Source organism: Sinohyriopsis cumingii, chromosome 17, assembly GCF_028554795.1.
Source record: "Sinohyriopsis cumingii isolate HCF-2022 chromosome 17, ASM2855479v2, whole genome shotgun sequence".
In the NCBI taxonomy this organism is placed as follows: domain Eukaryota; kingdom Metazoa; phylum Mollusca; class Bivalvia; order Unionida; family Unionidae; genus Sinohyriopsis; species Sinohyriopsis cumingii.
Window position 1 is genome coordinate 9,207,828 of NC_142977.1, and position 16,076 is coordinate 9,223,903.

The 16,076-nt window shown below is 34.0% G+C and overlaps 1 protein-coding gene across 1 annotated transcript in view; it reads left to right on the top strand.

Moving 5' to 3' along the window:
• LOC149777721 (sushi, von Willebrand factor type A, EGF and pentraxin domain-containing protein 1-like) overlaps nucleotides 1-16,076 on the top strand; it is a 49,848-nt gene that overhangs the window by 5,330 nt on the left and 28,442 nt on the right. Inside the window, exon 2 of the mRNA XM_089940430.1 lies at nucleotides 12,934-13,116. Within this exon, the coding sequence (XP_089796556.1) occupies nucleotides 12,934-13,116 (183 nt within the window). The remainder of the gene's footprint in view (nucleotides 1-12,933; nucleotides 13,117-16,076) is intronic.

Below are 16,076 nucleotides of genomic sequence, written 5' to 3' on the forward strand. Positions count from 1 at the left end.
TATATATATATATATATATATATGAGTGTGAGTGTGTGTGTGTATTACAATACGGACGTTGTAATAATTATAATTCTGGCTACAAATTACAGAGACTTCGCTGAACTTAACGGTCAATCTAATTTTCTATCATGTGCGTTACGATTTTCACTTAAATATGATATTCACTGAATAAAATATGTCTAGCAGTAATACTGAGTGTAACCAATACTGCTGTTTATCTCTGTCCAGCGCTGTTTCACTTCAAAGTCAATATTTTGATACTGCACGACCAAAACTTTACATGACGAGTCCTCAAAACATGAACTTAACATTGTACATTTCTCAAGGTAAGTGTTTTGCTACAGTAAAACAGCGCCATGAAATCACATGCCCATTTTGTAAAGGCAGGCTACTACGGCAAGAGAAATAAAGTTTGATTTATGAGCAACGTGCTTTTAGACTATGCATTGTTATAAATTTTCTTGGTCATCTGATATTATTTTCCGTCTTTCCCACTACATCCAATTTATATTTTAATGAGAGTTTATCTTAATAGACGAATCTGTCAAGCGTTTTTGACTTAGATTTATGAGACTAGTTTGACACTTTTAGGAGATCACCTTAGTGACCCTACCCCTCTGTGCTTACGCTGTTGGTACGACAAGATAAGTAATATTTACTAAATAATTTTACATTATATTTTTAGAATTGTTCATTTTCATAGCATTCGATTATTACGGTGAATTATGATTCACTTAATCGTATCGAAAGAAATCAGAAAGTTCCAGAAACCCTTTTTAAGCTACAAAGTACGTATTTTGGCATAATGAAGAAATCACAACCTTCAAATAGAGAAAAAATAACATCAAATCGGAAATGAGTCCACACTTAATAGCACAAAATGAGCTTTGATTTAAAGGTTTCCCATATTACTTACATCTTCGCAGGAATACATTATGTCGAACAAAATTATTCAAAAAATATAATTGGAAATTAAAAGCCAAAATACCATAAGGTAATTATGTCTTTCAAAATAATAATGTGATTTTCGCTTTCTTATTTTTAACCTCTTATATTATTATTGCAAACTAGTGGTCATGAACGGGCCAATGAGATCCATTTCCTAGTCATACGACCCCGAATATCAATAATCTGCTATTACCCTCACGATCAATTATATCTATTAAGTCCTTCAAGGCATTTGTTTGCCCGTTTCTGATGAATGAAATAAAAAGATCCGAAAATACAAATTACATAAAATATCCATATAAATAGTAAAATAATTTGTTTGCTAGTGTTTACAAACTTCTGATTCGTTACAAAGTTTGACCATCGTTAAATGTAAAGCCTCTCTAAAGTGGACATAGGAACATTTCTTTACTGATAGCAATTTCCAGAAAAAAGTTAGTAACAATAGTTACAATACATTATATGAAGAAAACAATTCTAAATTCATAGCTGCATTGTCGCTGAAATTAATTTATTAAATTTGCACTGCCGCAATCACTAAAGGGTTTATCATCTAATGTTTACTTACTGCAGGTTCATGCCTGTTTTGCCAATACTGTGCGCATGCCCAGTGGTGAAATATTGTATGCTTTATTATCTTTTCGTACGTTAGAATGCTACCATAGATTGGCGATTGCTCTGTGTCATGGCAAGCTGCAGGTGCATTATGTATCTGACAATGATCAGCGTTTTTTTTCTTTTTACAGTACCGCCGAAATCAGTCGATGCACAGTCTGCGTTTGTAAGTATTAAGCATTTTATATCGATTAAATTATAAAATGTATCAGTGTGAAACAACCAGATATCTCTAGGTAGCAATATCACCAATGGACCAACTATCGTTTCCCATTTCAATAATAATTTCAATATGTCTGCCCTTATGTAATTAATGTATATCTTTGTTAGGATACCCTCCTCTTCCTCTTCTCGCTCACTCCATCAGAATAATAAATGTTAAAATATGCTAACATTTTACATTCATGTAAGAACCACAGTGTACATTTATGTAAGTAATACAGTCTCTAAATAGTTATAGGTAACGTTCAAAATGCAAGCAGGTTTCACACATTAACTCTCTAACATGTGTTACTCACATGTATTGTGCATTCATCACACTCATAAACATGTTTGAAAACGATGGGGAAATAGGTGATGTATGATTGTGTTGGTTGCAAACCAAAATTAACTGATTATGCAATTCAGGCTGTAGAGTCTGTTACTAAACTAGGACGCAAGCATGCAGAAACCACAAAATGATTGTTGGTTGCAAACCAAAATGAACTGATTATGCAATTCAGGCTGTAGAGTCTGTTACTAAACTAGGACGCAAGCATGCAAAAACCACAAAATGATTGTTTTGACTCAGAAATAAGGACAATAACTAAGCAGCATCCTAACAGGTAAATCACATTTTAATTTAAAACTGTACCGCACTAAATCTTTTAGACCCAACCGTTCTGTAATGATATTCTTCTCATCACAATAATTTCTACGATATTCATCCGCGCAAGAATTGTGGTAAGGAAAATTGCAACAACTTGTTTTATTTTATGTACGCAAATTATAAAATGCATAATATAAGTAACGAGCGAAGAATAGGTTTATATAACTTGGTTCATGCTATACCTTCTCCAATGCGTATTGATAGCTCTGAGTTTAGACATAAAATGCTATTTGCAGTTGTCTTGACCATATTTGGGAAAATTCTTCAGCGACAACTTTAGGGGCGGTCCGAAACAAGGACCTAATGAATAGAGTATTTTATGCAAGAGTATTGTTATTCATGTACTGAATGTATCCTAAAGCCTATTTAATTATTTCTAGTTTTGCATACATCCTCCGACTGGCTTTCAATGGGAACAATTAGAATGCAACATTCGAACTTCCAGTAACCTTAGCCAAGTGAAGAATGTGGGAAATGGAACGATTTGTAGCCTGAATGACTCAAGCGCCAAAGTAAATAATATCTATTTTGTTTGCGCGGACGGAGATTGGTATCAAAACTCAACAAGAGGTAAGTGTAAAAAAGAATTATGTACAAGTAAATTTATAAAAGAAAAAATTATTGCTAAATGTAGACTATTAAAATCTAATTGCTGCACTATGTTTCATAGGTAAAATTTAGCAAATGGCAAAGCCAATTAACTTCGTTTGTAATAAGAAACGGTCTTCTTTTATTATTCAAAGCTGTAAAAGTGCTTGTGTTTGCAAATTAGAATGTATTTAGGTTTGAAGAATTAATGAGAATTTATGCATTTCAATAGATAAGAAGAGTACGAATCGCATGTCGAAATCACTATGGAACTATTGCATTCATTTTAATTATATGAGTTTTAGCAGCTGGAACAAATTTATTTGTAATCGTCTTTAAAGTTCTCTTCTGATCACTCAGAGAAATTTAAGTTGTTGCATATATTCACAGCAGTTAGATTCGAACTGTAATGCATACCAATGGACCGCGGCTAGGTGCTCGCCTGTAATATTTTTCAAAGGCTCTCCTCGCTTTTCCTCGTAACACAAGATGGTCAAATAATGATAGTTTATGAGCTGTGATTGTCACCAAGATACCAGATCTGGAAACAAACACGAGGTACAAGCCTTGTAGTAATTTAATTTAAAGTAACAAGAGTTACCTCTCTTACTTGCATCCTGGGCATACAATATTTACCTTCTTCGCTTGCATTCAATTTTTACCAACACAAAATATGCATATTTATTCGATAATAAACATGACAATGTAGTATAATGCCTATGTAATAATAATACATAACCCAACAGGGATTATGAGACAGTTTGGAGGTACGGCATAACTTCTGATACGAACATAACCCCAGTTAGAAGGTTATAGATAGACTTCGCTAAATCTGAGATTTGCATCCGAGTCCGTTCACCGTAGAGACCGTGTGAGGTACAATAGCGAACCGAAATGTTCCATAGATGCTAAGTGAACTTAAAGATTTAGCAAGGCTATAACACTCTACGAGCACTGGGCTTTTGCAGTTGTTATATTTAATTTTGATTTAGTTCACTAAAAAATAACAACATATTAGTAGTTCATGTAGTTCATTTAAAAAAAAAACATATTAGTCGTTTTATCATATGCTGCTCGTGAAAGTTGGCATATGTACGCTTTCTATATCAGCGTTCACATAAAATGAGAGAATTACCAATATAGCATGGCGTGTAAAGAGCGCACTGTCTTTGATACGTATGACGGGAACGAGAGCGGCGAAGTCAGATGAGTCGAATATCATAACGTTCGTACACAGATTTCTCATAATAATAGCTACATTTTGATCGCATTCGCCAGCATAGATATGTTTCAAAAGGTATTGAAAGCGTAGATATTTATTTGTGCATGTTTGCATGATATTATAGAAAGAAATGTCATTATACAACATATCAACAGCAACGCGTTGGATAACAGCAACCAGAGCAAGAGGGGGTTTCACTAATGATGAACCATAAGCGTATTGAAGTAGGAAAACGCAAGATGACAGCTCGTCAAATGCGTGCAACAAATTTCGATTCTGGAGAACAAACAACATTTGCTTCTATGTTTTAAACAAATACTCTTGCATATACCAGCCTTAGTTTGATCATATTTTGTAGACCAAGGATACAATATAATTCTTATTTGCTAATTCGCGGCTAATATTCTTTGAAAGCCACAGTATAATGTATTTTTGCTGCTTTCCTGTTTTATATTCTTCGTGCTTTGGTTTCGTTATTTTTGTTGCTCTCTTTCCTTATCTTTAACGTACAATGAGACACAGTATTATACTATATTATGGCTGACTGGAAAACACACCCAATCTACAATAATTGTGCTGTATACGAACTTGATGAAATAAGAATGTTACATTAAAGCGAATTCTTTGCAAATCAACCTGACACAATGGACTACATTCGGAACAATCTTTCGGGTTGCGACCCTGTGCCAAAGACAGTGATGGCACATATATTCGTACCATCGCTGTCATACCAGAAGATTTTGAAACTGTTCATTTGAATAGTGACATATTAGGCTATAGACTGGAGAACCTAGAAGTGATCACTGAAACAGACAATTGCAAGGAAGTCGCAATGGGAATAGAAAATTTTATAGAAGCGCGTCCTATAGATGCGAAACATTTCGTATGAAGAGAGCAATACAAATTCTCTTATATGATTCAAGCTGAAGAACTGCTTTTCACCATAGTATTGTTGTACCTTCACTGTCAAAATGTCTTACTCAAATGTCAACAATGCACGTTATAATTTTAACTTTGCATGAAGTGTTGCTGCAGAAAAAATAATTTCTAATATCCTCTACTGTTTGATTATTACGTTGATATCTTGAATGAACTTTAGCCATTATTTGTCAAAAGCTACCTTTTGGAAATGCTTCAAAATCAGAAGGAGGTGAGGCCGTAGTTTGCAAATGTCTTCTTTCTGCAAGAAATGCTTAACGAGGGAGCAAGTTAATATTCTCATCTCTCGTATCAATAATTAATCTCTGTTATGATGAGACCACGTACTCTTCATACATTTTCAAAACACCAGCCTTGTCTTTTGTCTCCTCTACACAGACAAAGGGCATTATTCTATACGTTTGCATTACAATATTAGATACCTGACACGTTCTATCTTGAAGAATAAGTATGGCCAAAAGAATTCGTGAAAACCACGCAAATATATTTCAGGAACCTCTTCTTCATATCGATGAAACAACATTGAAGTATGCATCTTGTCTCCTTTAATTCTAATACCACTGCTTAAATACAGAGGAATCTATTCCACGATAATTACCGAGCGTTATCGATCTATATCGCCGCTGTCAAATAAAATAAAACAAAGCAGCCTGTGTTGGGACTGAAATATTTTGGCATTTCATAGTAAGAATGTGCTAAGTATATTGAACTGAAGCTTTAATTGTGCGACAAAGAAACAAAACTATTAAATAATTTTATTTATATTGTCAATTATTATATCGTCAAATAATATGACGGAGTCGCAATTAAGGCTGATTTTTTTTTTACAGCGCGCATCTGCGATGGTATACAATCCAATCATTATTACGCCGCACAAAAAGATTCAGAATTTTGAGCAATGTTATTGCGTTCTATCCGAGTTAAACACAGCAGGTGTAGACATCAAGAGTTCATTATTAACACATGTAGGCGCGCCAACAGACAGTGTTGACGTAGCAACAAAACAATATACAGATATCAAGCGCGCAAATAATACTATATATAAAACTAATGACTTTCAAGCTGCTATTAATTGTATTAATCGTTCTTCCAAGTTATATGACATATCTGACATGCTTTAGCAATAACATCAATAAGGACAGAAATACCATGAGGAAACTTTACTTATGCAATATGCGCATGAATTACGCTGTGCTAAAACTTATCTTTATTCACATATCATCAGCAAACCAAGACTTTGCCACAATCTAAAATTCCAAAATGTAGATCAGAAAGGCTGCCGCGTAAAACAGAAAATCTGCAACCACAACTTGAGGCAGAAACAATAACAGCTAAATCCCGAGACAGAAGTTACAGATGGAAACAAGATGAGGTCCATTATCTAATTTCAAGATAATTGATGCGACTAGATTTTCATATCAAATCACTTGTGACAGCCATCAAATATTCCGAAATATATTCAGAAAACCAAGAAACTACCACAAAGTTGACGTATACGTATTTGTATGATATAAAGGATATCATATGCTTCAATCGTAGTATCAGCCATCAGGAAAAAGAACAACGCAACTAACTTATTGCATATTATCGATGCTATCACAAACTAGCTTAATGCTTAAAGAAATCATACTGATGTTACAAGGCCTGTTGTTTATTATCTAAAGTAATTTCGCTGATACTTAGCGCGGAAGGAGTTGCTAGTACGGACCCTTGTCTAAATCCATCTCTTCTGATTATAAATGGCCCTGGAATGGCTGTGCAGACAGCATTTATAAACATGGAGACAGAGCTTCAAATTAAAAATGATAGGTGAAAGTACGCTTACATTGCCAAAACAAAATTTCTAAATCAGATGAGGACATACATGGGTAGCGCCGTATTCAGCATGGCAGAGCCCGTTAAAAAATTTAGAATCGTGGACGACATAGTAATCGAAGTTGGCATTAGGTGTGTAAGCAATGTATGCTACAAAATGTATTTTGTTGATGAAATGGTATAACGACTTTCTGCTGCCATATGTATTAGGCTCTTCTCCATATGACTTCTCCTGGACCATTTCATTTCGATAGCGATCTCTCCGTAGAAAAACAAAACACAAAAAGCGGACCAGCCAGATGATCCTTTGGCCTCTAATAAATTACTCTGAGGTAGTTCTTGACAAACTTGGATGCGCTTTCTAACGATCTGACCTTATATGATACAGCTCACATCTCCAATATTCCAGCCTGAGGAAAACGTTGAATTAGCCTTGTATGCACGCTCGTATGTTGCCATTATTCGCTCTGGGTCAAACGTAAACATTATCATTATATTACTGTAGTTTTCTTGTCTTTGATTCAGATACAATCTGCCGCAGTTTTGAGATAGCATATTTGTTTGTTTTATCGCACCTGGCATGCAAGCAATCTGATTGTACGTGTAAGGCAACACAACTAGCTTTCCTCATGATATCTTTCGATGATATCAACTGTCGCAACTGCAGTATAATCTGGTTGATATTATACATTATCGTACTCGTTACGACAATTATTTTCAGAAACAATGGTAACTCCGGTTTAGTTTTAGTAGCCTCACCTAAGTCACCAAATCATCGTAGTCAATAAAGAAATCCAATTATACATATCGCGATCGGATTTTACTCATAACGGCTGTAGTTTCTGTTATGAGATTATTTTGGTCATACTCTGGATAAAATCCTAATTGAACCAAAACCCATGCAAGAAGACGGGGTAACTCAGTTTTGTTTAATCCTGTTGCATTTTAATCATGCAGACAAAATTCGTTTCCAAAAGCTCATGGCGAAACTCAGACAGGGCTGATCATGCACCGATTATTGTCTAATCACCTCTGGTTATACTAAGAAAAGCAAAAAAAAGTTGGGATAAGCTTATAGCCGATAAATTACTATATATATATATATATATATATATATATATATATATATATATATATATATATATATATATATATATATATCAAACTTTCATTACACGTTATCATTTTCCTAATACATGTACTTAATTTTCAGGATACAAAGAAAAAAAGAAAGCAAAATATATGATCGATCATCCTTTGGAAAGGGTAAAGCGTGGATGGTTCGAAAAGGTAGTCAACACAATTGTTTGTTTCTTTACCCTCTGCTTTCTACGAGGGAGAAATGGACCACCGCCGGGTACGAAATGGAATCGGAATAGTTATTGTTTACGTAATTCTGATGATTATGCGCTCATTACTTACAAATTAATTATTTTGAAAATTGAGTGAAATTATCATAATAAAACCGTTTAAAGTAATATTGAACTTTTGAACTTTTAAGTTACATCAGCTATAGGTTTATGTCATTCAATATAATGCAGAGAATTAGAAGTATATATTTATCATAATAATTAAAATTCCCATTGCTTGGGTAAGAAAAGTCATAACCTAAATAATAAACTCTGAGGTAAAATTACTATTACGTTTATGAATTTCCAAATGTTGCATGACTTCGTATGCTTCTTCCAATTTTAGACAGAACATCGCCAAACCTACAATGTCCACATTCTATCTCAATAACAAATCGTCCGATGCAAACGTATGGTGTCGCAACTTGGGTCGAACCTAGGGCATATGATGACAAAGATGGAGAAGTCAGGTAATTACTCTGTTTGGTATTTGTTACTCATTTATTGATGTCCAATTTAAAGAGATGAAAGCTCTCTTTGGAAACATTCAGTCCTCACTTACAGTTGATTTTCCGTTTCTAGGACGTGGACATGTTTTTATTTATTTATATATAACGTCTTGGACAATGATTTGTTACAAAGGATGATGTTGATTTAATATTTATCCTAGTATTTTGTTATAGCAATACATGAAACGTCAAAAGCAAAGAATACATTTCGTCTTGTAAAATAGGATTTGTACCACTTTCTACAATTTTTCCATCTTTCTTATTCAGGTTAGGATAAAGAAACTATTCCTTAAGGTTTACAAACCGAATCCTAGATTTTTATTTATCTTTATTACAATTTTAAGCTTAACAACAAGAAAAAATATCAATATGCATTACACTAGTAATGCCGTCATCAAATGATGAAAATGTCGGACAGATGTTTCCCTCCAAACAACTTGCTTATCAGGTTTGGATTGGTAAATATTTGTACAAATTACTTTTTACACGCGTATCATCTGAAATGAAATTTCACTTTTCAAATCTTACTTAGGCAAATGTTGAAATGCTAAGCCTGATACCCTACGCTTCTTTGCCTTCGAGAACAACTCATAGTAGGCACGTATTTACCGGAACAACTTTGATTGCTCGCCATTACATATATCCAAGCTTTGGTACATGCAACCATCACTCCTCCACACCAAAAAATACCCACACACAATGACCTAGGAGTATTATCCCAAGTTCATCGCGGTTATTATATGCGTTCCTAATATAATATTGTAAGAGGTTTGCTAAAAGTATTTCAAAACTAAATGAAATAAAAAGTGACTGTACAAAAAATGTTGTTACATCTCATGATCACCAGGAAAGGGTGTAGAGAATAGTATCCTTTTGTCAGCGTATCAGGACATGAACAGCGAAACTTCAAAGTCTTAATAACATCCACCTCCCGTTTCAAAAGATGTAATAAATGTTCAACAGATAATATAGGCTATTAACATATCTCCACATTTCATAACTTCTCATGCTGTGATATTGCATCATACTAGGACTTCATCGAACTTATTCTCCTTTGTATAACAAAGACGCAAAGCTTGATCCGGTTTATTTCAGCGTAACTCGACACGGGAAAGTCCCAGGTAGCTCATTTAGTTCCACCACAACGACCATCAGCTACACAGCAAGAGACAAGAGTGGCAATATGGCCCGATGTGACATGACCATTACATTGACAGGTAAAACTGATAAAATGGCCTGACGTGGCATGATCATTTCCCTGACAGATAAAAAAATGAATATCACACATTTTGCATCTTTTATAAAAATTGTATAGGAAGACATCATACATTTGCTTCTCCTTCTCTTTACATACATGTCTTTTTGTGCTAACTAGCGCCAATAATAATAATAATAATAGTATCCCCATATTCGCATTCATATGGAAAAAAAACTATTACCTAATTTACGATAATAGAGAATTTAAAGTTGTATGTTTAAACTTCTGATTGAATTTGAATTGGAACTATGTAGTCAGGCGATTTCATAGCGAGTAAAGGCACGGTAAAACTTCTTTGCAAGATCCGTCCAGGATTTATATAAACGTTAGAGAGAAAAGTTACCTCCGCTGTTAAGATGGAAATGATTCCCCATATGTATTTGATTATGCCACTTAACGATGAGTCTAAAATCAAATATCCGTGGATTCACAGCAGTGCTCTTATAATAATGAACCGTGAAGACTATACAATCCCTAATAATGAAATGGAGAATGCTTTTGCAAGGATTCTTGAGACGTAGGAAATATTCGCCACTACAGGTTCAGGATGGATGGTCAATAGATGCGTATAGATTCAGCTGCATATTTCCCAGTTAAATCATTTTTCTGGGTCGAGTTACATTCCAAAAACAAGCGTATATTCCGCTGCAAGCCGTAATCATAAAATCATGTACAATATGGCTGACAATCGATGTTTTGAATGAGTATCCTTGTCTTCGTTGTATCCCGCAAGCGATAACCAGGATCTGCATCAAAAATACAAACCACACCTGTGTACATTTTCCCGTATAATTTACTGACATCACTAAGTTTGAGCTACTTAGTCAGGTCAAAGCTGTTCATGCATTTGTTTGGAATAAAGACTGGAGCCTATTTAGCAAACTTTATTAACATGCAGACAGCTTGTTATTGATTTGCTATTGTTGCACAGACCAGAGTCGCTATACCATTATGTTTGGATAACAAACCGTCAACGAATAATATACCGCCAAAGTAAGTACGAGTATATGAAATTTACATGCCTATACGTGGTAACCAACGGCTACTTGATGAACATAACTTTCACTGCTGTGGAACTGGTGAAAAGCCGCAGCACACTACTATGCCAGTACCTGGCAAAAACATTCTGAAAATAATTACCAGATCTGATGATCATAAACCGTATACTAGCTGATGACCTCAAAATCAATCAAATAACTCAGCCACAAGGTGCAAGCCGTTATTATTAGCGCAAACAAAAATTGTAACCATGGATTTTTAAAGCATCGACAACTGAGGCTCATTAATGTTTCAGTTTGCCATTCCCTATAATCACATATTCAGTGTTTGCAGAGATATTCGCAAGATTAATTTCGGAACCAAACACACGGATTATGAATAGTAACTGTCGCCGCTATGAAAATAATCTCGTCGCGCCTTCATTCGCAGATAAAGTATCTATATAGAAATCTATAAAATAGCTTTTTAGCTTCGACTATTAACATAATTACTGAGCCAGTTTGCAAATATGAAGTTTAAAGTTTTGAGCGCAGAAATTTACATTTAAATGAATTCATTGTTAGTTTTGAAAAGTTTTAAAATAAAGTTATATTTACCTCTATATGATTCAAACATAACAAGTGACGGTTATAAATAGGTTAACACCAAAACACTTGGAGATATGGATGACTAGTACGTAAAGATAGATACATTTATTCTATGTGACATATTTTAAAAGTGTGAACAATTACAAACTAGCTACTGCTCACTAATATGACGCACAACAACTATCTTACGATGCCTCGTTAATGATACCTTTAGCAGACTACTACATGTTCTTGGTGATTGAGAGTGGAGCAGAGGTGGAATTAGCATGATACCATATACATATCCTGAAGTAAATCACGCATGCTATATGGATAATGATAGTCAAATACAATATTAGGGTGATTAATAAGTGTCATTCAAGATCATTAACATTGTCACGACGGTTATGGGAATAACCAGATAAAGCGATACAAATATAAGATCTGCTGATCATAAACCGTATACTAGTGGGCGATCTTAAAATCATGCAAATATCGCAGCCACAATGTGCAAGCCGTTATCAGGTCAAATAAGATTGTTATCAGCGTAAACACCTTTAATTTTTGTATCCTTGCTTTCTTCATGAAAATTTCAGTATTCATTGGAAATACAAATAGTAACACATCTTTGTGAGACATTGTACATTCACTGAGTGTGTTTGCATTGTAGTTTTATAACATTTCTGGATCACTTTCTCTGTACTTTGGCACCGTGTCAAAACACCCTTGAAAATCACCCTGTGAGACTATTAAGGGTGAAAATGATAGCGAATGCTATATCAATGATTCTTTCCATTATGATGTAGTCTTGGATAATTGCAATTCTTTTCCTGCTCGTGTTATTATCCAATTGCGGAAACTGATTCGAAGGTACTGGTACTCGTGAGAGCGTAATCAGAGAAAATATGTGTCACAGTCAGACTATAATCATATCCAGCGTTTACTTTTCATATGCTTACTAAACAACAAAGCTAATTGCCTGTCACTGGTCATCTAGGTGATGGACCTAAACTCTTTGTAGGGATATTTCGTTTTTGCTTATTTGCGTAATATGTCGATCATTCAAACCATACAAGACATCAGATGTATATAAATGATCCTATTTTTATCTCAAATGTGTGTATATAAACCCGTTCTTTTCTCATATATGCTTATATGACCCTGCTCATATCTCAAATGCTTGTATATGACCCTCTTCTATTCTCAAATGTGTGTATATGGCCGTGTTTTTCTTAAATGTATGTATATTTTCAGTAATAAAATGTCCGAATCCTTCCGAAATGACCAACGGATACTATCATTGTCATCCAAGTAACCCTTTCGTACTTGAGTCAGTATGTAGCTTTGGTTGCTATGACGGGTATGAACTTCACGGACCATCTAGGATTACATGCACAAAGGATAGCATATGGTCGAATCCACAGCCTACATGCAAGCGTAAGTACCAAATTATCTATAATTTTCACAACATAATATACCTCATGTGCCATTTGAGAATGCTTACAAAGATTTTGCTTTGTAAGTTTGAATTCCTTTTAATGAAATAATATTGGATATTGACAATAAGATTAAGACCTACTATTAATTTACAATAAAAATCAAAAATAAATTAGGAGCGTGTTTATTGTATCAAGTAGTGAAAGATGGTATTATATTGCAACAAAACGATAATTTTGCACATATCACAAATTTGTAATTAAAAAAGATATTGCAAAATGTTCTATTGCAATCATGTCTACATAACTTTGATAGAAAAGGTGTATAAAATATGTCCTTGAATGATCATGTACCATATCGTGCAGTTGCAGGACATTTCTAGAAACATATACACTTATTCACAGTCTCTGAAAAGCGTTTTCAAATGAATTACCTTAATTTTGTCCGGGGGGGGGGGGGCACGATATAAAGCACCATATAAATATAAATCAGCAATTTCACAATCAGCATGAAAACTTATATATATATATATATATATATATATATATATATATATATATATATATATATATATATATATATATATATATATATTACCATTTATATACAACTTAGACTGAAAATTAGTTTCATAAACCTTGCTAACACAATGTCTGACCCAAAGAAACATTATATTTCAATTTTAATATTCATCTGTAAGTACCGTGATTAGATTTTTATGATACAATGTTAAGTCTGCGAAATTTAAAGAGCATGATGTATCCATAAGTGTCTGTCTGTCTGTCTATATATATATATATATATATATATATATATATATATATATATATATATATATATATATATATATATATACAGAGAGAGAGACAGACAGACAGACAGACAGATAAACACACAGACAGAGACAGACGGAGATGAGAAATATCGTATAGTATTTTGTTCAATTTTGCTAACTCTAGCATATTTTTGTGACAAGTGGAATGTGGAAGGATATTGGTTCTAGTAAAATGCAATAATAGACTATTACTTTCTATTCTGCATTTGTTCGCTCTCTAAGCAGAGGGCGCTGATTATCTTTCAATTTTAATATGGGGATTAGTTTTGTATTCCTTTCATCTGTAAGTACCGTGATTAGATTTTTATGATACAATGTCAAGTCTGCGAAATTTAAAGTGCGTGACGTGTCCATAAGTATCTGTCTCTCTCTATATATATAGAGAGACAGACAGACAGACAGACAGATAGACATATAGATAGACAGACAGACAGGGATGCGAAATATTGTATAGTATTTTATTCAATTTTGCTAACTCTGGCTTATTTTTGTGACAATTGGAGGTTGGCAGGATATTGGTTCTAGTAAAATGCAATATTAGAATAGCATTACTTTCTATTCCGTACTTGTTCGCTCTCTAAGCAGAGGGCGCTGATTATCTCGGGTTAGTACATCACCGTACTAAATGCTTGACTATGTCGCCATCTTAAACTAAGATTATGCCATAGTTTCTTTCCAGGAAGAAAATGTACATAGATAGTATTGTACTTCGCTGGAGCGTGTGCCCCTCCACACTTCACTTGCTACAAACTTTGATATATTTAACAAAACAGAACCCAAGAACTTAAAAAATACGCACCATAACTATTATTTATTTGTATTACTAATAAAATGTTATTCATATCAGCATGTATCTTTAAGAGAATCGGTATATATATATATATATATATATATATATATATATATATATATATATATATACACATACATACATACATACATATGAGAGAGAGAGATATTAGTCTCTATAGGTACTTCAGCATACAAATGGCTATGTAGTGGCAAATAATGGTAATCAGACCCTTTCCGAGTTTCATTCTAATGAAACATTTATACAACGAGTGGTATAGCAAAGATGCAGAGTATGCACATATTTTATTTATGTAACATACAAACCACATACTTGCTTTTTCAGCGGAGTTACGATTGAACTGTGTATTGAAGGAATGAATGTACTTTTCATACCCCTGTCTAGTGCGTCCGCTGCAAAATGTACTTATGTGCCTCTGGGCTATTCACAGTCCTCTTTGCAAATTGAAAAGTTGCTTATTTTCTCCTTTTCGAGCTTCTATTTCGATTCATATTAGTTAAATAAATATAAGACACACTTATTATTGTTACGGTTCTATTGTAACAAACTTAAGTAAAGAAGAGAAGCAAAACCAACAAGTTTTGTAAAACTCAACAAACAATTTAATTATTAAAGTGATAAATGAAAAATGTGAGAGGAACTTACAGTATAATGAAGTGAATCGAAATTTAGCCCATATAAAAGTCTTTGAAGTCTTAAACAAAGTAAAAGTCCCATATCATTTCAATACCGGAAATATACTGGTCCTGCAAGAACCGTGACGTTGTCAAGATGGCGTTGTCCAGAATCCTTTCGAATAATTTATAACAGTTCCAGAACAATCTTATTGTCTAAGTAATGAGCACTTTCTGTCACAACTGAACAGTCCAAACATTTGTTTTTGTTAAGTACAACGTAAAATATATCTTCAGACTTACATCAGGGACACAAAAGTGTGAATGACTCAAGAAATCGAAATGACACTGAATGCATAAGTTTCTCCTTATATACACCGTGAATTGCGACTGTATTTGGCAATGGACCCAATATATCAACAAACTCTATTGAATTTGGACGTACTACTTATATTTAAATGACCTCGCACAACCAATGGGAATTCACGGAATTCTTCTCGAAACTTCCATATCCCATCAGTCACTGACAAAATACGCTATACGCGCCATTTTAAGTTTTATTATTACGATTTCATTATTGCCAATCCCTGTGTGTATATGTTGGTAGATTAGTTTGCTGCCTGCCTAATCAACAGAATGAGAGAAAGAGGGGTTGTGAAACGCCCTTGGAACAGTTTAACAATTAACAATAATCTATTTT